Source organism: Pomacea canaliculata, linkage group LG2 (assembly GCF_003073045.1).
Source record: "Pomacea canaliculata isolate SZHN2017 linkage group LG2, ASM307304v1, whole genome shotgun sequence".
In the NCBI taxonomy this organism is placed as follows: Eukaryota; Metazoa; Mollusca; class Gastropoda; order Architaenioglossa; family Ampullariidae; genus Pomacea; species Pomacea canaliculata.
Genome location: NC_037591.1, coordinates 6,108,358 through 6,132,799, shown reverse-complemented (window position 1 = coordinate 6,132,799; position 24,442 = coordinate 6,108,358). Strand labels below are relative to the sequence as shown.

The following is a 24,442-nucleotide window of genomic DNA, read 5'->3' as shown; positions in this document are numbered from 1 at the left end:
AAGATTTATGGAGCAGACAACTGAAATTGTTAGTGATCTCCCCTTTAGCAATAGAGGTGTGGTTGGGTTTCTCTTACGCGCACTGAAGTTTCTTAACCCAAATTTCAAACCCCTACCTCCTATCTCCGCGCTAAACGTCCTCTCAAGTCACGGATAAAACGAATTTTTCAGAAGCGTTCAAGTCGATCAGCTCAACAGTGCAGTACGTACTGTTGTCAATGTCATAATTTTTAAAATAGCGTGAAATGTGATGTAAACATCTGTGACCAAGAGTGAACTTTGATAATATTGATTTTAATTTTACCGTCTTGTGCCATCTGCATTAGCTTGATCTGCAGCCTTGCATATGATAATTCTTTTTTTGTTAAAATTCAAGCTGATGGAGTTTGCATCTGTTTTCCATATTTCATTGTAAGAAAACTAGAGTATGTCTCGGACTCCTGATCGAGTTGTACCTGGGTAACTTCCCCTGCCCACATTGGGGAGGGGGGAAAGAAAAACAAAAAGAAAGAAGGGGTGGGGGAGTTTGCTGATATATCGGGAGAAGTAAAGGCTGCAGAAAGATATATTGTGTCATCAACATGGTAAACCACTGCCACTACAGTCACTTATATATGAATTGGAATCTAATTGTTCTTTCCCTTTATCACCCTTACGCACAGATCACAGATGTGCATATTACAAGAACTGACCAGCTCAGAACATTTCTGCATCCTTCAGGAAAAAAATATTTAATTTTTACTCATTTTTTCTGCTTTATCTGTTAGTCTTTTGCTTCTTTGTAATAGGCCACTGCTGTCATAACAAAAGTGTTGATTCTATAACTTTTTAAATTACATTTTATGATGGTTTTTTTCATTTCCCTGTATCTTTGGATGTGTAAACTGAGGTTCTCTCTAAACAATATTCCTTTACATTCAGTAATCAATACAAACCAAAGTTTTGCCAATTGTTTTACTCAAAATTTATTACAGTGCCTCTTAGAGCATCAACATATAAAAATAACTTTAGTAATAAATGTTGAAAAATGCAAAAAAACATGGGTATTCTTAGGGCACCATTGGCTTATCTAATGCATCTCGATGGTGGTGCACCTTGATGGTGGTTGGGAATGAGTGCTTATTTAGGTGGACATCTTGTTTTTGTGTTGTTTATGTAAAACTTATCTTTCCCATCACCAGCCTGAATTTTATTGGGATGACCTCTAACCTTTGCTGTATCTCTAAAACTCACCATTAAGCACTCACTATTGCACACTTAATTTCAGTTACAACAAAAATTGTAAATTATGGTACAGACCAAGGTATAAAAAATAAAATATACATACATTTTAACCTGTTCATGATATTATAAGGCAATATGTTTCTAATTTTCCAAGTGCCATGGAATGCTAAAGGCAAAATAAATTACTCATGATCTGTTGTTACCTGGATTTAGTAAACATATTCTTTAAAAAAAATCTCTGAGCCTCAGACAACAATAAGATATGATAACAAACACTCTTTTCAAATAATTTTTTAAAGTGAAAAATGATAGTGATCACACACATTTTTAAGAAAAAAATTCAGCATTAACAATAAGATGAAAAATACTCTTTTCTGATTTCTCCTTATGTAACAATGGCTCATCCTTGTTATTATACAAGACAGCAATTCTGGCTGATGGAAAAATTGATAAATTCTTTGATGAAAGAATACACAAGCTTTTCCTTTAAAATCATTTTAAGTACATCCATAAATTTCTTCTGTCATCAAGCAGTTGAAGGTGGTGTATGTTTATTGCATAATACTGCTATTACATCATGTGGAAAAGTGACTAATGATCACATGATTACTCTTCTCAATAGCTGAAATCAGTGTGCTAAAACTGTCTTTGAAATAACATGCCAAGTTACAATTACATTCTGTCCGTGCAAAGAGTAACCCTTGCACTAGGTAAAACTACAAACCCAAAGGAAAAAGAAGGAAAAGTGACGGCACCCGATTGTTGATTGACAGGATTCAGTGGTGGTAAAGTATCATCTCTCATCTCCAGTTTCACTCCATTCAGGGACGAAAACCTGTCCAATGTAAGAGAACTGATAATATTGTTAACATCCCAATCCAGGTGCATTTGACTTATGATACCTCCATCCCCCCACAAAAAAACCCGTCACCTCCTTCCCCACTCCTCAAGAAAAACAGTTTTTTATGAAAACCAGAAACTGAATAATTTTTCTGGATGGAGAAGTTTTCATACATTTACTACATAGCTCTACCAAACTACAACCAATAAAATGGACTGAATCATGATTTATATATAGACATATAATTGTACATTTATTTTTGCTAGAGCTTCATTGTTGGAATTTATTTTTATAATGGAAAATAGACATATTTTACACACTTGGAAAGGAGGCCATCTTCATCTCCAGGTGTCAAAATATACAAAAGACGCTGATGATCTGGAAACTGGGGCAGGTCAAAGTCCACAGTGTAGTTGTTGGGATTCAATAGGTAAACAACTAGGGCACCAGCACTAAATCTGAAGCATAATAATTTAAGCTTTATTAGCCTGGCTCATTCTGTACAGACCTTCTGATTTGCCAAACTTTAACAATGTGAATAGAAGAAAAATCTATGTTGCCAAAATGTTCATTTTCCACCAATGTCCTGTCCCTTGCATTCTGGTATAATGAAATGGCATCTCAAATTATTCATCTAATACTTCTGTAAATGCAAAGGTAACTATTTTATAGCTATAAATGTCTAGTGCTATTGAAGCAGTGGTTCACTATCTGTAAGCACAGCATGTGAAAGTTTTTCCAGTCAACAGGCCAAACAACAAAAATAGGACTTAATGCTCTGAAGATGAGCATAGCAACTGCAAGACTATAAAACTTCTCATTAAAGTCTTAAGAAATAAATCTTAGAAAAGCTTCACATTGTTTGAGAATAAAAATGCTGCAACATTACTTTTTTAATTAAAAAAAAAGCATAATAAAATTGTAACTCACATTTCTGTATTTCCACAGGCAGCATACACCCGAACATCATCACGTCCACTTGCCATGAAAACTGGACCCCAAATCAGCCGCTTGAAAAGCAATGTAAGCCAGAAATCCTGTAATCAGAACAAAGTGGTTATAAGTTACCGATGTCACCAACATAGTACTAATTGGTTGACACAGGTGTCACAATTGAAGACCTGTTTACTTGTCCAAAAAAATGGTGGATCACATAAAGGCACCAAAAACTTTACCATTAGTGATACACAAAAGCCACATTGTTTTTGACTGCAGCAATCAGCATCTCAGAGATAAGTGGTCCCTTTTAAAGGCAGAGCTGAAAAAAAAGACATTCACAAAAAATGTAAATGCCAACATTAAGAGTTTAAAAAAGGCATGTCTCAGCAAATAAGCATCACAAACCAAGTAACCCTTACTTCAACAATTATGTTAAAATAAATACTAAAGTAGGCAGTGATTTTCATCAGCTAGTCAAGTTTTTAAAAAGAAATGCTATTCATAAACAAGTCTTTTAGATTAGGTATAGCTGCCTAAAACATTTCCAAACAGCTGAAGCTGACAACCAGTTGTTTGTACAATAAATGTATGACAGAGATGGTCAATCTTACTCACAGGATTAGGGTCAAAGTTGTGGTCAATCAATGCATAGTTTAAGTCAAAAAATGTTTGGCGAAGTACAACTTCCACTCCAAGTTCTGCACACAGCCCTAACTTATCCAGCCACCTTAAAAGAGAAGCACAAGGAGATTTCTAAACAGCCACAGAATAAAAAAAAATCTGAACGATATATTACCAGTTCATATAAAACTTATGGATGCAAACAAATTGTGAGAAAAAGTTGTAATGTGGCACAGTCAAGAAATGCTGAACAGAAAGTCACAAAAATCAAGAAGATTAAAAAAGCTCCACAAAAGGTTACCACATGTCTTCATTTTAACCCTCTATGTATATATGGGAAAAAGTTGGAAGGGGGTCACATTTTTTTTTTCTTGTATAAATTATCACACTTTCTTGCTGGAAATAAATTTTAAAAAGTTATAAACTGCAACTCCGTTTAATGGATGATACAATCTTTTGTATTAATACACAGGATGAAAAATATACTAACAAAAATCCTGCTACAAATCGGTCTGAAATATTGGGTGCTCCCGAATTATATGCAGATGAAGTCTCACTCAGCCACAAGGGAAGGTTTTCACTGACAGCTCTGGTCTGAGAAAAAGCATTTTGCAGGTATGTTCGAAGGCTTTCCATGATGTGGACACTGGTAAATGACCCCAAGTCAGCAGTGTTGCCATTAAAATAATAACTGGAAATTAAGGTACATTATCAGCATGAATTCTCAGTAATAACTGTTTAATGGTGATCTGAGTAACAGTAATAAAAAATATCATTCAACACATACCCACTTTTATACACTTTTTACCCATATTATACTTTTGTGTGTGTGAGAGAGAGCGAGAAAGATAGGCAATATCTGTCATGTAAAACTGCATATGTTCCAAAACATTTAAAAGAATGCATAGAATTACAGCTGAGAGCCAATGCATTTTAAATATTTAAAGTCTGATCTGAGCCTGCTAAAAAAAAAATCAATAAAAATTTTGAGATTAAATTCTCTTTCTTCGAGAGTTACCACATGATATGACCATAGCAGATAATGGGTTACACTAGCTCTTTAACCATCAAAAAATTGTCTTCCCTGACAGTGAGATAGCACTTGCCTGGGATGCAGAGAACTCCACTACAGAGCAACGCAATCGTCTTTTTTGAGATTAGCTGGCAAAAACACGGTAGAGTAGAGGGCAAACACCTAGTGCAGGCGGTACCACTTGACAACGTGAGCGTCACATAAGGTAAGAGCAGAGGATTGTGAACACCACAGTAACCATCAGGAAAAACTGGTGTGTTTGCCTTTTACGCTGTTAGTGGGCAGTTGCTGACGGTTCACCTGACTAGTGGAGTGGTCTGCACATCAGGCATATACTAGCCCTCTGTCAGGGGAGACAACTTTTCGATGGTTAAAAAAATGTATCCCTTTCTCATGTCATGATCATGTCATCTGGTACAGTCAAAGAAGAAACCAAACACCCCACCCCCAATTAAAAAACAAGCAGCTCGACACACCTGTGCATAGACCAATGAGTTACAATAATTATACATCATATTATGAGCATAATATTGCTATCTCTTAGTAAATATGTGGATATGATGCTACAGTGCATTCATGCATCTGGATATTAAGGTAACATACATATATTCATATCAAATAAATATGAATGTGAAGTAAAACAAAACGGAAAAAAAAGTTGTCTCACAAATGTGAACTGCTTGCCTTGACAACACCGTCTCCTCCTTCATAAAGGAATCTGAAAATTCACCAAACTGAGGGTGTGAATGTTACAACAGTCATACACAAAGTAAATTACAGACACAGGTGCCTCTTAGACTTATCTGAAAGCACATTTATAAAGATGTTCAGCATCAAACCAAACATCATAAACTGACATCATACCTCATAAAATACTCAGGGTTCAAACCAGCTGTCTCTGGGCCAATGATAAATGAGGAAGAGTACAAAGGAAATGAGCTCAGAAGCTTCTGCAGAGTCTGTACATCCTTTGCCAGTTGTCTTGCACTCAGATTATATTTTAGCCCCCCAGGGTAGAGGTCATATTCTTAAAAACAGTCAACAAGAATTATCAAACAAAATGTGATAATCTGTAGCAATCCTATAATTAATATCACATTGTATATAGCCGGTATGTCAATAATCTTAATTTATGAATCTTAATGTAGTAACAACATAAGGGTACTCAATATAATGACTACCTCTTAAATACAGTGGACAGCGTTACTGAAACATTTTGGAAGTTTAGGTGTGGCTTCTTGCATTTCAGGTGTTTTATGTCCACACTAACATTATAAACCATCACTTGTTAGAGATTATCACAAACAAATTTACAACCTTTAACCAAGTTGTAAATAACAAAAGAAAATGATAAATATACCATTTCCAAGTTCAAACCCAGCAATAGAGTAGTTTCTGGCAGAAGAGTATTGCAAAAGCTCAGCAGCATTTGTCGGATCCCATGAACCATCAGGGTGGCGATGAAGTGCATTGAGATCCATGATAAAATCCCAGCCAACAGTTTGAGCAAAGGCATTCAGTCTGTCCCAAACACTTGCTGGAACCAGCCACAATGAAAATATGCTTTCAAAACTATATACTTTTCTGCTACTGTATAAAACCAGGTTAAATATATTATTCTCTTCTAACTGATAAAACACAAATCTAGAAAAATAAGTGATATTTTGTGTACCTTAAGCTATAATCCTAACATATTCACTATTGTGCCAAGAACTGCCACAGAAAGATTATGCTTTGTAGTTATTGTTCTTAAAATGTCTTTTCATGGGAAGTTTAGTAAAAATTGTACATATAGTCTCTCGGGCAACATTGTTTTTATTTAAATACAAAGAGTTCATGAAGAATAATACCTGGCATTGTAAAATTTGACAAGTCTGGAACATACTTTGTGTAGCCATCACTTGCATTTGACTCTTTATAATTTTCTTTTACAAAATGCAGACTTGGTTCAAAGGTCATGCAGTCAGCACTGGTTCCACCAAATCTTAAGAAGCAGGGTGTCAGTGCTCGCGCTAATGCCTGTACTCTGCTGGAGCTTTATATTTAAAAGAAAAACAGGAAAAGATAATTAAAGAGATCATACACAGTAAAAATATTTGACATTGCTATGTTTATTAAAATTCAATATGTGCACTTGTTGCCACATATCAATATTTGTAAGACCTTGTACACACCTGAAGTTGAATGTTTTCATTCCATTTCTGGCAAGGCTTGTGTCTATTGTGACACCAAGAAACCTTTTACCAATTGTACTAAAGGATTGTTGTAAGTTGAGGATAACATTGACAGGATCCCCTTCTTTGGTCTGTAGAAACTTTTGGTTCATATTTGAAGATGGGTTTATATCAAAGGTGGCCACAAACTGTGCTGACAATTGATTATACTCTGTAATCATCATCAATGTTGCTAAAAGCAAAGTAGCCCCGTGTAATTGTCTCAGCTTCATGTTCGTTCGTTATACTGGTTTTGAGCAATCACCTGAAACAGTGAATGGTTGATGTGGCATATTGATTATTCTACATAGGTCCAATGTGTTTCCTGTTCAATTTGTAATACAAACTCCCCCCAAAAAAATCGAGTTCGCAAACAGAACGCATTAAATTTCAATCACGCTTGAACAACTGTTGATGCGATGATCGAGTTTTACCGAAATAATCACTGCATGCTATACAATTCTCAAAGAAACTCGAGATAAAGCTATCTTTCACATACACAATTTTTGCATCAAGAAGGATGCCTGGATTAAAGACACGTTCACCTTCTTATTTTACATCGATCGTAGTAATAATCCATCTGAAAAGGATTTTCCTGCAGCTGTGGAAGTCATGTGACATCTAAAAATAGCCTCGTAGTCGAGCGGCCTGCCACTGTTGTCTGTGGGTTAGTGACACAACAAACCACCACGTGAGTTATAAAAACGCTGTTTGCACATAAATCAAAAATGTCCTTGATTTGGGAGATGCCGAAATAATTACGTCTTGTGTGAAACTGTTTCAGAGAATTTTTTTTTTTTACGCTATGGGAAAATGAACCACGACAGTGCACGCTGATCGACATTGTGTAATTCGGACCACGGACGTGTGGAATAAAACTTTGTGTTCAGACACACACCCAGAACTAGGAAAATGTTTCGAAGAAAAGGTAACACTAATTCTGTTGATGGTTTTGCTCATTTTGACATTTTTGGTGTTTGTAATCATAAAGCTATATTTAAAACTGATGTGGTTTGTTCTTGGACTGTTGGTATTCAGATCGAGTAGATCACTGCTGAAAGAGTTGAATGACTTAAAATGTTATTAAGGAAACATTTTTAAATTAATGAAACTTTCAGTATCGTCTAAAGAATTGATCATTAGTTACACGGAACTGTATAGAATATTTTAAACTTAATGCTATCTTTTGTCCAGATTTTGACGTAATTATGACTAGAATATTATTTTTAAAAATTATAAGCATACCGACACGATAAGGTAAATATGGAGCTAAGTAAAGGCTTTTTATCATAGAATTCAGTAATTTTATTTTACACGGAGAATCTGTCAAAAAGTAAAATGTTCAAGCATTCATTTATTACCTCCATTGTATACTAGGCAAATTAAGGATGCTTGCATCCATGTGGATTTATACTAGTACAGAGCTGTTTTTTTATGATCATGTGTGTGCGATGTAAGGCAGTCAGCCTCATTTGTCACTGCCTATTGTATAAATGTAGAGGCAATAGAGATCAATGTCCAAAGATTTATGATGTACTGTGTCTGTCACATGCCAGTGAAGAGAGTTTGACTCTGTGCCAAGTGCATTGAGACATTTTTCCTCCTTTTTAGCCATCAGTTTCTTCTAAAAATAGCATAGTACACTAAGTGAAACTGGAAACTTGAAATATATACAAAGTTATGTCTATTAAGAAAAAAAATGTTATGCAATATTTGTCTCAACAGATAATCAATATTGGTTAAGTGGATGTAAGTTTCCAATCAGATATTATATGTGGAAAGTAAATTACTTCAGATTACAATCATCATGAGAAAAATTCACATGCATGAAATATGCAAAAATCATTTGCTGTGCACCAGTAAGTGAAACATGTTTGTTGGGAGATTGGTGAAAAAATTGCTACTACAGTAAACTATTATAATTAACCTTTAGCATGTTATGTGGTCTTATTATCTGTTGATATACTATCCACAAGAAAGACATCATTTTCAGCTTATTTTGTGTGTGACTTATTTATGATTTTGACCTTACATTAAAAATACATAATGCAAAATAAAATGAGATTTATAACAATAATTTTATGCCATTTCAGGTGTACAAGAGGAAAATGTCAAAAAGTTAGAAGAACTTCGAGATCTGATCACAGTCCAGTTTTCTAAAGGCCTTAAACTTCTACAGCAAAAGCATCATCTTGATGGTGAAATAATTGTCAGGTGGGTACTATGATAGGAAACAGAATTTTAAAGCTCTTGGTATGTTTTGTCATATTGATTTTCGAATAATCGGGTCTAAATTTGAAGATATTTGCTTCTTTTTTGATGTAGATGCTAATTCTGACCTTGCATATTGTAAAATACTAAATGCTTATGGTCATTCTCCTTGTTCCTAATCACCCCCAGTAGAGCATAGGGCCGCATTATGGTCATTATGAGCAGCCAATTATTTAATTTTAAAATTAAAAAAATTAAGGTTTGCATCATCCATGGCGTTTATTAATATTTTGCTGTGTGTTTTTGGTTTCTGTCCTTGGACTTCTATTACAGAATGTTGTATCTTATTATTTTCTTAATATTGCTGATAAAATTTACTGTGTTTGTTATTGTTATCATTCCAGTTTTTATTTATTTATTTTTGTTGTTGTTTCAGCAATGAAGCTTCCAACAATATTTGTAACATTATTGAAGCAGTCTTCTTGCATGGTGTAAAGGACACCATATTAACAAGAGTAAGTGGCTGTGATAAATTATTATTAAAATTAAGTAAAATAATTAAGAAATGGTGATAGGAATTTCTGTAGAAAGCTAGCAGACAGATTTTTTAAAAAAATGGGTAAGAAGTCATCATAGCCATTGCCATTTGACTGTGATTGTTATTATATGAGTAACATTACACTTGCATAGAAGAAAGATCATCAAGTCCGGAAATACAATCATATATTAGTTATATACCATTTTAACAGAATACAGATTTAAATTAGTTGAATTATGTTGTACCATCACTTTTATGACTATAACTTTCAGAATCTTTTGGTGAACTTATGTTTTAATATTTTCTGTGTGTGTGTATATATATACTGTATGTTACCATTTAAACGGTCAGTTTTATTCATTATTGCTAATCTGCATTTTGATGTGCTAATGCTAAAGGAGGTTGGTTCTGATTTCTATTATTTTTATAGTACAACAGTACTGCCAACATTGCAACTCAAAATGTAAATGGAGTATTGCATAACCTGTGCATTTTTTTTAATCTCAGCTGACATCATATGCTCAGGGATCAAATGCAGATGTAAGAGTGGTTAGTTTCTTTTTGTATGTCAATTTACTAAAAGATTTTATGGAAATGAAGATACTTTCCCAACAGTACAGTATCTTCTGATTTGAAAATGCTTTTTCCTTTTAATTTTATTTGACTGTATAGCACTTCACTGAAAGCTATCATTTCAAATGGGCTTCACATAAAAGTACACCAGAATTCAATGCTCAGTGTTGCCCAGAAATTATAGTTGATGAACCCAAAGTTTATTTTCTTCATGGATGATCCAATTTTTAGAATTATAAGATTGCTTAAATATTATGTGACATTAAAATAAATAGTACTTGTCTGAGCATATGAAATGCCCTGCCTTTCTTTAGAGATGCATAAACAGTTTTTAGAAAAGTTTGCTCTTTTGTGTTTTGGTGTCCAGCTACATTTAAAAATCTCTGCATTGAGCAGTGTCTCTTTGTCTTTTGATTTAATGTGGAAAAATGTGTTATATTGGCCATTTTAAAAATTTTTATGGATATTATCTTTTGAGAGATAAGAAATTTTTTTGGTTATTTACAAAAATGACTGTTTAAAAAAATAGTCTGATAATATTCTGGTCATGTTTTCAGAATTTTTGGGCTGTTGTACAGAAATTTACTCACAAAGATGTCATTCTACAGCTTAAAGAACTGAAACAAATTTCCACAGATGTTGGAAGATGTCGGGTATGACAGTTTTAATTGAGTCTAAGGCGTTTTGCTTTGGTACCAACGCTTGATTTTTCTTCTTTTATGTTATACTAAAATTTTCTTAACCTTACTGTGGATATTGTTTATGCTTGAACACAATTTACTTTTATAATGAATATTGGGATACACAGACAGTGTGTGTGCATTCATATGTGTGTGAGAGAGAAAGAGAGGAAGAGACATGATTTGTTTTGCATGTATATGAGTAGATTTTCCTGTGCTGCAGGCATGGGTGAGAATGGCACTGAATGATGGTTTAATGGCATCATACCTTGGCTCAATGTTATCCGACCCTACAGCCCTGTCGTGAGTATTAACGAGGTCTTATTTCTGTACAGTTTAAGTGCATAGATGTTGTCATTTGACTAGTGGTGGTGGGTGGTTATATCCATTTGAGTGTGCATGTACAAATATGTGTGTATGATTAGTGTGCAATTCTTTTGCATGTTGGCACATTTCTGGCTGCATTAAATAAAGAACAAATAAAACTGCAAAAACACAAGTTGTTTCGTAGTTCTGAATGTAGCTCTTTTATCATTATTATTGATATATTTGAATATTATGTATGCATGCAAATCCTTCATAAACTTTTATTTTTTAATTCTATTTACTCCTATGATTATATATTTTATACTTTTAGTTTTCTTAAGATATTTGGAGATAAATTGTTTATTGTTTTGTGTGACATTTGCTGTCCATGCACAGTATGTTTCTATAATGAACTCTTGATCCAGTGTTTACTATCATCCATGGGCATTTCTTCTGGATTATGAACAGCCTGAGATTCTAGAAAGTCATCTGACAGGTATGTAGTTCATAATAGGTGTTGTTGCTGCTAAGCTTGACTTGTCAATGCTATATGTATAAGTGTTTTCTGTTTAAAAACCAATTTGCCGATGGTAGTATATTTTTCATCTTCACTATCTTGATGTTTTTGGTGCTGCAGGATTGTCTCCATTTTAATGTTAAATTTGACTTTTTCTAATTTATGGACCATCGCAATCTTCATTGTCTAATGTACAGACCTTGTTCTTTGTTGGTACATTTTCTGCTGATAGGATCTATCGGTATGAATAATATCTACTCAATTCCTAATGCTACGTCTTATGGCATATCCTTTTTTCAGGCTCTTTATGATTCCTCTTCTTAGAACGAAATGTCAGAGACAATGCTTCTGCACTGACTTGTCTGGACTAATTTATCCATCTTATTTTCAATAAAGTACCAGCACTGCTATAATACTTTTTTTCTCCCAGTAGCTATTAACATTTGAATGTGTGAGATATACTTTGGATGATTGATAGATTAGACAAAGGTGTATGACATTTGCGTGTAATTCATTTGTGCATGAGTTCATGAGTCTTTTGCATATAGATGCTTTGTAAAAGACATGAGCTTTTCTGTCGGTAGGAGGTATGGGAGTCATATATATTCATGATTAATTAATTAACATATACATGATTTTTGTTGTTTGTTTCAGGTCTCACTAGCCTGACCTTTAAACTGTCGTTTAACTCCAGTATCTTGAATGCGTGGAGCAGTACCACTCTCATGCTGACTGGACTTCTGCAAGACTCTTTGAAGAATGATGCAGTCACATGTGGAGGTACGCTGTAAAGGCTACTAGGCAAAGTGTAGATGATTCCACTGAAGTTTGAATTGCACCTGAATCAAAATACATGTCTGTAAATCAATAACACATGCTATTTTGGTGATGAAATGATTTTATATTGAGAATGACAAAGTGCCTTTATATCACTAATATCTTGGCGGAGATGTATGTGTGGTTTGAGACCCATCACCATCACCACAACAGCAGCTATCACAATCATTATAACCTCCATTCCCAATGGCATAACCATGGACATTTTAAACTGACTTGTAGAAACTTGTTTGTTTGAGACCTTAAGAAAGGACCATGTTTCAAAGCGAAAAACAATGTCATGATTATTGGCCAGAACTCAGGTCCACGGTATATGCATAAAGGTAAGAAGTGTAGAGATTGTTTATATGCAGTGGTAATTTATTTCAGAAATTACAGAACCCTCCTTCCCCTCTATGGATGAAAGCTCTGGAATTGTGGCTGCTGTGGTGCAACCTTCAGAGATCAGCCTACCCATAAGCCTTCCACAAATTGCCTCTCAAGACATTGTTTACACAGGTATCACAACACCCCCCAACACACCAGCCAACCCATCCATGTTCAACACCAGCAAAGAGGTGGAAGTGATTAAAAAATTAACTGTGGCCTTGAAAGTGACATCGGAGGAATCAGGTAGTTCTTCAAGTGTTACTTCCTGCCCAGATCCAAGTCATCACACAGTTGACAACTTGAACCACATAGGTGTGACAGGCTTTTTGTCTGGAAGAGAAGGAAGCACATCGAACAGTCCCTCTTCACGGACCTCTCCTTTTGACTCTTTCTTCAAAATCCCTACCATAGATCGCAAAATGGAAGAAGATCGGATTCTGCAGGATGTGCTGGCCAAGTACGATAAAATAGAAGAAGAGAAAAGAGAGAAGGAGAGGAACAAAATCAAGAAAAAAGAGAATGATAAAAATGACCAACAATACGAAAGAGCACAAAATGGAAGAATGCAGGAAATAGATGTGCACTCTCCAGAGCAGACAACAGAATCAGTAGCAAGTAATAAAGTAGAAAAAACAACTGATGAGTCTGAGGTGTACAGAGGGAAAGTTAGCAAACAAACCAGGATTTCTCCATCTCATAACAAGAGAAGAGAAGTCTCTGACATGAGCTACACACGGAAGAAAAATGGTACAAAAAAAGAGAGCGTGCATCTACCATTCCTCATTCTCCTAACTGTGGCAACAGCTTGGTTAACATGGATGGCTGGACGTCTGTACCTTGCCCACATGAACCTGATCATAATTTGGGTATGTGTAAATGACTTTAAAGAAAAAGGTACTGTATTATTTTGTAACAACTTCTGAAACATCGTGTTGTTTCTGCAGTTAATAAGAACTATTGCTCGTTAGTAAACTATTAATGTGAAATAAAGCTAGATGTATAGTTGGCACAATAAAACTTTACTTAAGTCAAAGACTGACTCATTCATCTCTCTGTTAAAAATAGATTTAAGTGCCTTTTCTTGTGTATCATTACTACTGAACTGTTTCCCTCAACTACCCAACTAACCATTGTGCAGAGGAAAGTTATGAGAGCATGTTGCACAAGTATTGTGATGAGCAGCAAGTCAGCAAAACCATGAAGGTCACTGTACAAGACATTCTAGATGGCTTGGAACCACCACCTTCCCCACCAGTGCAGAAAGCTGAATCTTTTCTCAAGGTAGAAGAGGTAAGCAGTTTCTCTGTGACTAAAATGTATGGCATAAATTAACCTAGTCCTCTTTTTTTTTTTTTTTTGTTTTGTTTTTTGGCAGAAGCTCAAGATCTTACACTTAGCTGCAGTTCAAAATAGCTATTGAAATTAATACTTTCACTTGTTCAGTTATGTATATCTAGATTACAGTTTTTACAAATTTGGTATTATATTACATTACATATTTTTACTGATTTCTTAAAATGTTTTGCGTTGAACTTGATTTGATGCTAGTCTACATGTGTTATCTGCAATTTGATGAAATACATGTAAAGATTTCTTTGTAAAAACCTTTTCTGAACTTTAGTCTAAGGGGAAAAGGTAATGAGAAATTTTGCAGGAGTAGGAGTTTGTGAAACCCAGTGATCATACATCTTTTGTACATGCTTCTTTACATCTTTGTCCTGGCTCTTGGTGATGTATTTGCAATAGATGCTGCTACCTGTATTTCAGCCAGAAGATGAATTGGACTTTGGGGACTATGAGGTCATCCGTTCACCATGCCAAGAGTTAGATGTAAAGTTTTTGGGCTTTATCAAATTTCTCATTCTAGAATGGGGATCATTTGGCTCTTTGTTGTTACTGATGCATGGCTTCAGCTTTAAAGCAAAGGTCTGGTAGTAGGAGACTGGGCTTAGCAGATCTACATGGTTCTTTCATTATTTTGTTTCTTTTTCATTGAGGAGTAGTATTTGTCTAAGAAGACATTGACTTGAACTCCCCATCATCTTTAAGATGTATGGGATGCATGCTGACTGAGGTATCTCTTTGTTTCTAGCTCGTGCCTTTGGTTTGCATGTTATTTGGAGATTTTTTGTCTTGGTCTGCATTGCATGGTGTAGACTTGTTGGAAGCTAGTGTCCCTTATCTTTAGTGCATAATGTACCTTTATCTTAAAAGGTAATAAGCATTCATCATTCATTTTTACATAAAAGCTTTTGACTCTTGATGAAATTCGAACATGATGAGGAGGGAGGGTTTGCTTATTTTACCTTAGCAAAAAGTCTTTGAACAACTGTTTTTAAGCAATTATAAAAAAATGTTTGTTGCTTTTAACTATTAAAGCAATTATGTTACCATTTTAAACTATATTTACTTCCTGCATGTGTGTCTGTTATGATCTAATTTCTCTTTTTACGCAGATTTTCTTGTTTAGCACCATGCTTTTCTACAAGGACTCACATATTGTTAATGAGTGAACCTAGCCTTTAAGTTAAACCAAACATTATTTCTGCCACTTGCTGACAATAAGAGATTTCCAGATAAGTGCTACTTGCTTCCAAAGATTCAGCATGACAGATGTGTACAAAGGCTATGGTGCTAAGAATTTTTTTTTAAATCAGTTAAAGATATTAGGAAGTGATGCAACTAATCTTCATACTTTGATATTTCTTCTTTCTAATGCAACCCAATGTCTTGAAAATAAATTATACAAGTTTTTGATAAATTTTGCATTCTCCACATAGTAACAATTTGGGAAGCTGGGTACCACAATGCTCAGTTTCCACTGCTACTTCAGACTGCTTGAACACATGTGGATTTAGCACTCCATGAGTGGTAAATGGGATAATGCATAAATGTGATAATGCATAAGTGATTTTGCATTATTTATAATCATCTTTCCAGATATTTACAGTTAACTGCTTTATCTCATTGCTAGGATTTTGGCATCCCTTCACCATGTTCGAAAACTACTAGCTGAATGAAGTCAAAATTAATGAATTGTAGTGTTGCAAAATCTTCCTTGGTTTCCAAGATACAAGTTGGAGTACCTGAAGTTTTCTAATGGTCAGACATGTCAAAAAAAAAAAAAGGCTGTTTTTGTTTATATCAGTCAGGCTGAAACAGTGGAGACAAATGGGACCCTACTGCACACTAAAATGTCATGTTTTGTAAGCTGTTACTTTCCCACAATTTGTGTGTGGCTTCTTAATTACCTTACTAACTAGGTTGGATGTGGAGTGGTTTTTATTTGGTCTTTTTCTTTAGTGCAGTGCCTTTTTAAAAGTCTTCTGCTATCACTATTACAACTACTTGAATTCAGTACAACTAAATCTAATAACTCTTTGTTTTATTTGCATTTTACTCTGATTAACCAGTGCCACATTTTATGACTTGATGTGATAAATAAATTTTTGATTATTTTTTTTTTTAATGTCAAGCATTGTTTGAAGTGTTTTGTATAAATTTTAATATATACAAATGATATTTCATTGTTAATAAATTGTTATTGATATTATGATTGCTGGGATGTTAGTGGTATACACTCCCTAATGCTTTTATGGAATGTGATGTAAGGGGAAATAACATTATGATTTCAGCCTGCAAACCAGATTTGTCAAGTGATATCATAATCTGTATTTAACAGTAATGATGTAATTTCCCATTTACAGATGGCCTCGTATGCAGGAAGCCATGTTTGGACTATCGTCACTATAGCATATGAAAATTCGGAGACAGGGCCCCTGTTATTGTATGCCCGTGCATAAGAATTTTATGTGCTATGGTGACGATAGTCTAATCAGGGGTTCCTGCATATGAGGCCAGATCTAAAACCAAAATCTTACAGATATTACTTAACATCCCATGTTTACCAGGTGTGATCTAACAGCCTACGTGTACAAGAATTTTTTTATTATTATTATTATTTATTATTTGACCTAGCAGGTGACACAGGCCAGAGCTTATCTAAAGTCAGATATCAAAATTAAGCATTTCATCTTTGCTAACATAAATAGGTGACTGCAGGTGTATGTTATATTATTATTGGTAGTAGTAAGTCTTCAGCCTTTATTTTGATTTTAGCTATTTTATCTGTCTGATGCAAAGTTTATATATAACCACATTACGTGTTTTGTCCAATGTTTACAGGGAAGCAGAGTGGAACAGATGAAAATACTGAGTCAACCCAAAGGCATGCAAGCTCAGAACTTTACCTGTGCACAGCCAGACTGCATGAAAGGCATTGGGCATTGTAAGACATTGTGATTTTAGATCATGTGCAAGCAAGCATACATGTATTGCACACAAGTACATGCTATGTAAGAAGCTTATAACTGTACACTTCATTTAAAAACATCCAGACAGTAGTTTTTGCCTAGAAGAGAAATACCAAGTGATTTATGTTAATATTTGAATGATACTTTTTATGTCACATACATATAAGAACTACATTGTAAGCTTACCCAAACTGAATTTATAGAATACCACAGAAATACATGTAATTTTCTCTAACTTTCAGTGATATTCATCAAACATGAACTGCATGGATTAATTTAAGAAGGATAACCTATAAGGAAACAAATGATTGCTCTTAGCAACACAACTAGTTAGTTCCCTTCGATCTTAAAATTCTTAGGCACCATTTAGAAAAAAGACGACACCAACAACTTTCAGTCGAAGACATCTGGGCATTAAGAAAAGTTAAAGTAGTCACACTCGATGCGTTACAGTAGTGGTACTCAAAATGTGGGCCGCACGCATGTCAGGTGGTCTGCAGCTGGCAGTCATCATATATCAGCAAAGTGATATTTTAATTGCCAGATTTGCTAATTAGTCCAGTATTGATTTCACGCTAGTTTTGATTTTATTGATGCCCGATTGCCCGTTCGCATAAAACGCTTGCTTACCAACTAAGCCTTTATGCCCCAGCACGAGCATTGTGTCATTTAAGCACTTTATATGTTACCCTTAGCAATGCAGTGCATTATTTTTAATTGTTATGTGTACTTTGCAAAGTATGTAATTTTATGTAAACTTATTACTATGCTACTGTCACAAAAGTACATTTAGTTTTGAATTGTAATGAAACAAATACGGCAATGCGGTACAGAGTGATTTCAGGTCTTGTTGGTCTGCTGTATTTTTTTTATGTAGTAAAGTGGTCCGCAATCCTAAATACTTTGAGAACCACTGCTTTACAGAACTCATGGTTAAAAAAAAAAATGTAAAAAGTGTTCCATTAAAAAGAAGGATGCTGTTCAGAACTTTTCTGGATATTGGTGCCCTGAAACTGTGTTTTCATTTCTGATCTCAATTAAGTTCATGGACCTGGTCGTCTTTGTGACTTTGATGGAAAGTCATACTGTAACACTTGCCATGAAAACCAGACAGCATATATTCCAGCTGAGATTGTATACAACTGGGATTTTAAGAAAAAGAGAGGCAAGTTCTAGCATAAATTTGAAATGGCTTGGATAGATGCACAAAGATTTTACTACAATTTTAAAATAACTGGTCAACATTAAAAAATTTTTTTCTTGGTGCAATCATACTTCTACACTTGAAAAGTTTATATTATTGTGCTGCATTAAGTCTCAAACCATTAATGCTTAACTATGACCACTAGTACTGAACTGCAGCCTCATAAAGAGTAATGCCAAGCCCAAAATATTCTGAATTAAACTGTCATTTTCATGTTTTCTTTTTGGGGATGCAAATGTAGCCAATAATGTTGGATATTGTAATACAAGTTTCAAGACAACATTTTGAGTAGACAAACTTGAATTCTGTCACATTTCAGTGTGCAAAGCCAGTTACGAATTTCTGCAAAACAACATCGATCAGCCATTATTGGATGTAGAAGAGATGTACTCAGGCTTGTACACCAAAGTTGTGGAGCTAAATGCAGTGAAGGTTTGATGACTTAAAAAAAAACCCCAACACATTAGTATATTTGCATTGATATCTTGTTTATATTTACTTGACTTCAGCATTAAAAGGAACATTAGGTGTCAATGTGATAAGATATCGCTTACTACGCCTGTACATTAGACCATAGAATGTGAGGAATGCTTATTCTTTATGTTTCTCCTTTTATAGCAGTAAAAGTACGAAGTATATTTTCATCAACATAAATGTGAGTACCTAAATGCAATAACAAATTTTTGCAACATGCTGTATGTCTTTCTGTCATTAGGTGCTACGGATCAAATTAACTTCCCTGAGATCATACATGTTCACATGTTCTGAAGCCACAGTCAGAATGCTGCGGGATAAAGTCTGGCCACGAGAGCATCTCTACAACAAAATCCATATTTACTCAGTAAATGTAAGTTGATTTGTGATATAAGCTATTAGTTCCTTTTTTAATTTTTAAATTGCAATATGCCGCTGCATTTGTTTTGCGCACTTTTATATATACTTTTAAACTATAAAATAAAGAAGCTGCATGCTTGAAAATAACTTTGTTTTCATATTGTCACTTTGGCAATATCTGATGTTGACAGACTTAGATGAATGAACTAACCTAGAAATATTATAATATGAGCAAGGCAGAATACACAATCATTAGAATGTATATGCATCTGCGCATTTGTGTATCTGCATGTGTGCATGCATCCGCTCTTTCACTCTTGCTTTAACACTATTTATCTTTACTTCAAATAAACACTGACAAAAGTTGCTACATGAAAATAATGAAAACAAGATTAAAGAACGAGAATCAGTACTACATCATCAGGTCAAGCCATTTGAAAAAAAGGCTTACAAATCAAACCACAAACACAGGCTTATTTTGGCAACCATATGGCTAGTGGAAGGTGAACGTTTCCTCTAATACTGCACGCTAGAAATCTTAGAGGGGCAGAAGATAGATGAGTGGTTAGAGTGCTGGTGTCTGAAGTTGGATGCATGCACGAGTCAGTTTGATGCTTTTATTTACCCCTGTTAAATGGGCGTGGACTTCATAGAGAAATGGAGAAGGAAAGACAGTGAAAAAGAGGGCATAGGTTCTGCCTTCGCTGAAAAGATGGCTCGATATATGTGCAGTTTTTAATGTAGTTTGTATTTTTCTGCAGGATCTGGTGGAAGTGAAATCTGGTCGGATGCAGAAATTTCTGCAAGAAGTGGTGGATTTATGCCTTGCACATGTCTACTCCTGTGGACTTTGTGTGCTGAAGGGTTTCATCTGTGAGATCTGCAAAGATTCCAAGCCCATTTTTCCCTTTGAAACAGAGAGTACTGTCAAGGTACATATTAAAAAAATAAGTAATTTTGGAAAGAATGCAAAGAGCATGGGTTTGAAATAAGAAGCTTCTTGTGATAGTTTAAAAGAGACAATATAAGATTATGAGACTGATCCCATGAATACAGTTTAAGGTGGTGGGGAGTAATTGAAAATCATTTTAAAGAGGCAAGTTAAATGTTAAGGTGACCAGACGTCCCGCATTAGGCGGGACTATCCCGCTTTTGACCTCGTGTCCCGCCTGAATATCGGGCGGGACGCCCAATGTCCCGCTTTCTGGCTTTCTGGAAGTCCATCAAATGTCCCGGTTGTCTTTAAAAATCTGAATACCGTACGCTGATACCCCCCCCCCCACACTTTTTCGGCGTTCTTTGTCGGTGATGACACCATCTTCGGCATGTGTCCCGCTTTCGCTCCCGAAACGTCTGGTCACCTTATAAATGTAGCCGCATGAAACCACTTAAAAAGAGCAGCCTTAGGGAGCAGCAGGAAAAGAGTGTTCTGAGCAGAGGGAGCAACTTGCGTAAAGATTCACTTGTCAGCAGCATTGCGGGCAATGTGAAGTCAGAGCATATCACTTGCTAAGCGACATGGATAGGGTTGAGCGTGGAGTATTAGGCAGGAAGAAAGGTTAGCAGGTGTAGTGAGGGAGCCATTTGCAATGACAAAATTTGTAACTAATATATTTGGCAATAGACAGTGAAGGAAGCGAAGCAGTTGAGGGGTGACACTATCAGTTGTAATTGCCTGGAGCACTAGAGGGGCTTTAGTGTTCTGAATGCATTGAGTGGAGTATGCAACAGGGGAAGTATCAACAAGATGTTGTAGCAATCCAGATGTGAGAAAAAGAAAGAAGACAACTACTTTGATGGTGACATCAATACTCAGATTGCAGACACAGTGAGAAGTGTTACAGATTAAAAAAAAGAGGAGACTGGTGTGGAGTTCAGGATGACACTAAGATTATGGTTAATGCTAGATAATAATAAGATCTTAGTGCCAGACTGTTGGAGACTAGATGAAGAAACGGTGAAAAAGGTACTGTCTGGTGTCAACAGTCAATTTTTGTCAGAGTTCAGCTCAAGTTTGTTCTCAGACATCCAGTTCTGGCCGCCAGAATATCAGTGACAGAGAAGAGAAGGCTATCAAATTCTGTCAGTGGAGAGCTGGCATGTAGTTGTGTATGATTGGTGAAGTTAGTGAAAGTTGTGACTGTTTTTTGAATGCTCTAAAAGTGGCATAAACTGAATGACTTGAAACATAGATATTCCTTGAATGAAGTGTTGAACTGTGTAACAGCTGATGCTATCATGGCTCATATTTGGCAGGTTTTTTTTAAGGACAAGAAAGCTTGAGAGATGGGTGACCAGTTTTCACACTTTTTTAAATTGTCCTTTTATTGTTATGATAACAGTTTTTTTCTGTCTCTTGCAGTGCCAGAAATGCAAGGCTGTGTATCACATGAAGTGTAAGAGAGAGTCTGTGCCCTGTCCCAAGTGTTTGCGTCTGGCAAAGAGGGGCAAAAAGATTTCAGACACTCTTGATGAGGACTATGCTTACCCTCATCTATGAATGTAGGTTGAACGCATTGTGGAAGTTTTACAGCAGTGTACAGTGTACAGCAGTTTTACAGCATTGAACATTCCATCTGCCAGCATCATTTGTCACATAGGAAGGTTTGCTTGAAGATGTGGGTAAAAGTATCCCTCACTATGCATATGTGATGTGGCAGTGTGGCTGTGTGTGAAATGTGGATGTAAAGATATAAACAGTATTAATTTATCAGATACCTCATTTAACTGGTGCTTAATGGTAAGAATATAACACAGAATATTTAAAACCATTCAAAAACATTTGACAGTATTTCATGTTCCTGTGAACGGACTTTGGCTATACTGTGTTGATGCTTGGTGATTTTATGTCGGAACAAATGACTTCTGTCACATGAATAAATCTAGTCTACTGTATGTCATTCTAGTCATGATCTGGTTGAAAAGAATGATTTTGAGATGGGCTTACACAAGATGACATAAAACTGGTGAACAAAAGAGTTACCTGATTGTGTCCAACATTCTCAATTCTTGATTTTACACCTCTGTAAGGAGCAATGTACTGAACACCTCTGAGCTTCTTGTTTTGGGGTTTGAAATAAGATGCAATTGTGCTTACGTTAGTTGTTGCTGCTTTATGTGTTCCCATCACATTTTTATCTTGTTCTTTATTGTGCTGTTTCATCTGATGCCTGTCCACACCTCAGTAGAATAACCAACATTTTACAATCTTTGAGAAGTGGTAGCTCATATTAAACTGGAAAATCACGCTAACTGCCTCTGTATTCTAGTCCCATTGTGGCTTACATGCTGGTATGTGTGTGGTGATGGTGGTGGGGATGTATGTGCATTTGCACTCATGCATGCATGCATCCACACATGCAAGCATTTACTCTTAAATTACAGAACTGCAGAACAGTTACTTCTCTTTAATATTCTGCCTCATTTTTACATAATTTTTCCATTGATATGCTAGTAAATTTCCATATTTTGGAACAGGTGGCAATACAACAGCAGCTTGGTATGAGTGAGAATTCTTCATTTTGAGATCATATTTTTTTCTGGAATTGCCATGACTTTCGTGTGTTTTGACTTAAGCACTGTTTTATGTCTTCTTGATATGATGAATTTTTAATTCATTTTTGGCTAACCTGACATTTGCATTTAACAATAGAATTACTATTTTTTCCTATTGATTTCATTTTTGATGCATAAAACTATTATAGAATGGAACTTTGGTTGACATTCGTATAGATACATAAGTATTGTACAGCATTTTTGCAAAGCTTGCTAACATTAACATGCAAATTTATTGCTCTTAAGGCTGATGAAACAAATATTTTAAGTCTAATATCACATTTTTAGGTTTAAAATTCTGTTGTTGTTTTTGACTGATGAATTTGATGTATTTTTAAAGGAGCTGAGTGTGAATGTAAAATGAAAAAAATTGATTTAAATGACATAAAATCTTTTAATGGAATTTTCTGAATATGATTTAATATGATGTGGTATGTAAATATGTATAGGTAAAACTGATATTTAGTAATATGCATTACAGATTTGCATGGACCTGTTTAGGCACACTTTTTCAGAGTGTCTGTATTAAGCTTTAGTTATGTACTTTTCTTGGTTTACATTGTAAGTTTCAGTTTGTGAATATGACAGATCAAATTATTCATTCTTGTTTCATTTAACGTTCAGTTCAAGGCTCTGTTGTAGCTACCTTCAGCTACTGTTGCCTTCCCTCCACTCTGTAGTGTATTACTTTTCTTATTATTTCTTTGATTTCTATTTCTGTGATTTCCCATAAAAGAGCTCATAATGTGTAATTTACATAATTCAAGTGGAGTGCTCATTAACTTACTAAACAGTTGTAATTTTCGTATGAAGGATAATTATAACCTCTTTGACATATCAAGATGGTAAATTGTATTATTACACTACACTGCAATCAGAAGTGCTATTTGTTAAGTTTATTAACTCAATGGTGTTATCAGGATTTTTTTTTTTTGGTCCATTTTTTCAGTTATGATTTGTGTCTGCAGATGTGAACACTGTATCAGAAAATCTGGCATGCTCCACTGGTTTTCTCCATTGCCTAGTCTTTTCTTCCAATTTGCTACAAGTGCTAATGAAGAAGTCTTAAGAGCAGGTTTATCAGCTGCATTTAATAAGTGAGGTAGCAAGCAGACATTTAAAAACGATCTCAAGGCAACCCACAGAACAGGCTTTTGCCATGAAGTGGTGCAGTTCTTTCTATATAAAATCATCAACATATCTACTGGCCATTATGCAAATGTTTTCAACTAAAAGCCATAGGAATATGTGAATTAAATTATATAACTTTTTACATAAACAGTGTATTTGTGGGTGTGTTGGGGGTGGGGTGGTTTTTTAGTTGTCACTGTACTGCACCTGGAGCTTTTACTTCAAGGAATATAGATGTTTCAGGTGAATTATGATTATTATTATTATTCTTTAGACGGGCTTAAGTAGAATGTATAGTCGTGTTTGCTAGAGTGATATTTCTAAAAGCTCAGTCATCTGTGATGCTCTTGCATGTCAGCATAAACTGGCAACTTGAAGTACATGGATTCTTGTCTTGCTTTCAGGGTCAGAGTGTAGGTGGGCGTATGAGGTTTTTAATATTCTTTTTAAACCAAAAACAGTTTATAGTGTGTAGGAGTTAATTTAAAATGCATAATTTTGAT

General features: G+C 35.2%; 2 protein-coding genes across 7 annotated transcripts; one reads left to right on the top strand and one right to left on the bottom strand.

The window, feature by feature from the left end:
• The first annotated feature begins 67 nt into the window (after positions 1–67).
• LOC112556226 (pleckstrin homology domain-containing family M member 3-like) lies at positions 68–24,319 on the top strand. Of its 5 annotated transcripts, XM_025225043.1 has the most exons (13): positions 68–202; positions 3,014–3,088; positions 7,656–7,799; positions 8,965–9,085; positions 9,519–9,597; positions 10,128–10,169; positions 10,751–10,846; positions 11,097–11,176; positions 11,605–11,675; positions 12,351–12,476; positions 12,903–13,768; positions 14,041–14,192; positions 14,670–14,732. In XM_025225043.1, exons 3-12 carry the CDS (start codon positions 7,784–7,786, stop codon positions 14,101–14,103), a joined length of 1,560 nt encoding a protein of 519 aa, XP_025080828.1. In that variant the 5' UTR covers positions 68–202; positions 3,014–3,088; positions 7,656–7,783; the 3' UTR covers positions 14,104–14,192; positions 14,670–14,732. The 5 variants fall into 5 exon arrangements, with proteins under 5 accessions (XP_025080828.1, XP_025080827.1, XP_025080826.1 ...); XM_025225042.1 differs by lacking the exons at positions 68–202; positions 3,014–3,088; positions 14,670–14,732 and adding exons at positions 7,445–7,562; positions 17,088–17,190; XM_025225041.1 differs by lacking the exons at positions 68–202; positions 3,014–3,088 and adding an exon at positions 7,445–7,562.
• Positions 941–7,556, bottom strand: LOC112556225 (heparanase-like). 2 transcript variants are annotated; one of them, XM_025225039.1, is made up of 11 exons: positions 7,417–7,556; positions 6,833–7,136; positions 6,509–6,693; positions 6,019–6,195; positions 5,523–5,685; positions 5,326–5,376; positions 4,116–4,316; positions 3,620–3,731; positions 2,996–3,102; positions 2,386–2,523; positions 941–2,059 (listed from the first exon to the last, which is right to left on the bottom strand). In XM_025225039.1, the coding sequence occupies exons 2-11, from the start codon at positions 7,102–7,104 to the stop codon at positions 1,897–1,899; spliced, it is 1,569 nt and encodes a 522-aa protein (XP_025080824.1). In that variant the 5' UTR covers positions 7,105–7,136; positions 7,417–7,556; the 3' UTR covers positions 941–1,896. The 2 variants fall into 2 exon arrangements, with proteins under 2 accessions (XP_025080824.1, XP_025080825.1); XM_025225040.1 differs by having other exon boundaries at positions 7,371–7,487.
• Positions 24,320–24,442: the final 123 nt, after the last annotated feature.

Coding starts and splice junctions, on each gene's coding strand:
- LOC112556225 (XM_025225039.1), bottom strand. CDS start 7,104: ATGAAGCTGAGACAATTACACGGGGCTACTTTGCTTTTAGCAACATTG. Junction 5,686..6,018: donor TGGGTTTGAACTTGGAAATG/GTATATTTATCA, acceptor ACTGTTTTTAAG/AATATGACCTCTACCCTGGG. Junction 3,732..4,115: donor CGATTTGTAGCAGGATTTTT/GTTAGTATATTT, acceptor TTCTCTTTTAAG/GTGGCTGGATAAGTTAGGGC.
- LOC112556226 (XM_025225042.1), top strand. Junction 9,598..10,127: donor AGGACACCATATTAACAAGA/GTAAGTGGCTGT, acceptor TTTTAATCTCAG/CTGACATCATATGCTCAGGG. Junction 12,477..12,902: donor TGATGCAGTCACATGTGGAG/GTACGCTGTAAA, acceptor AATTTATTTCAG/AAATTACAGAACCCTCCTTC.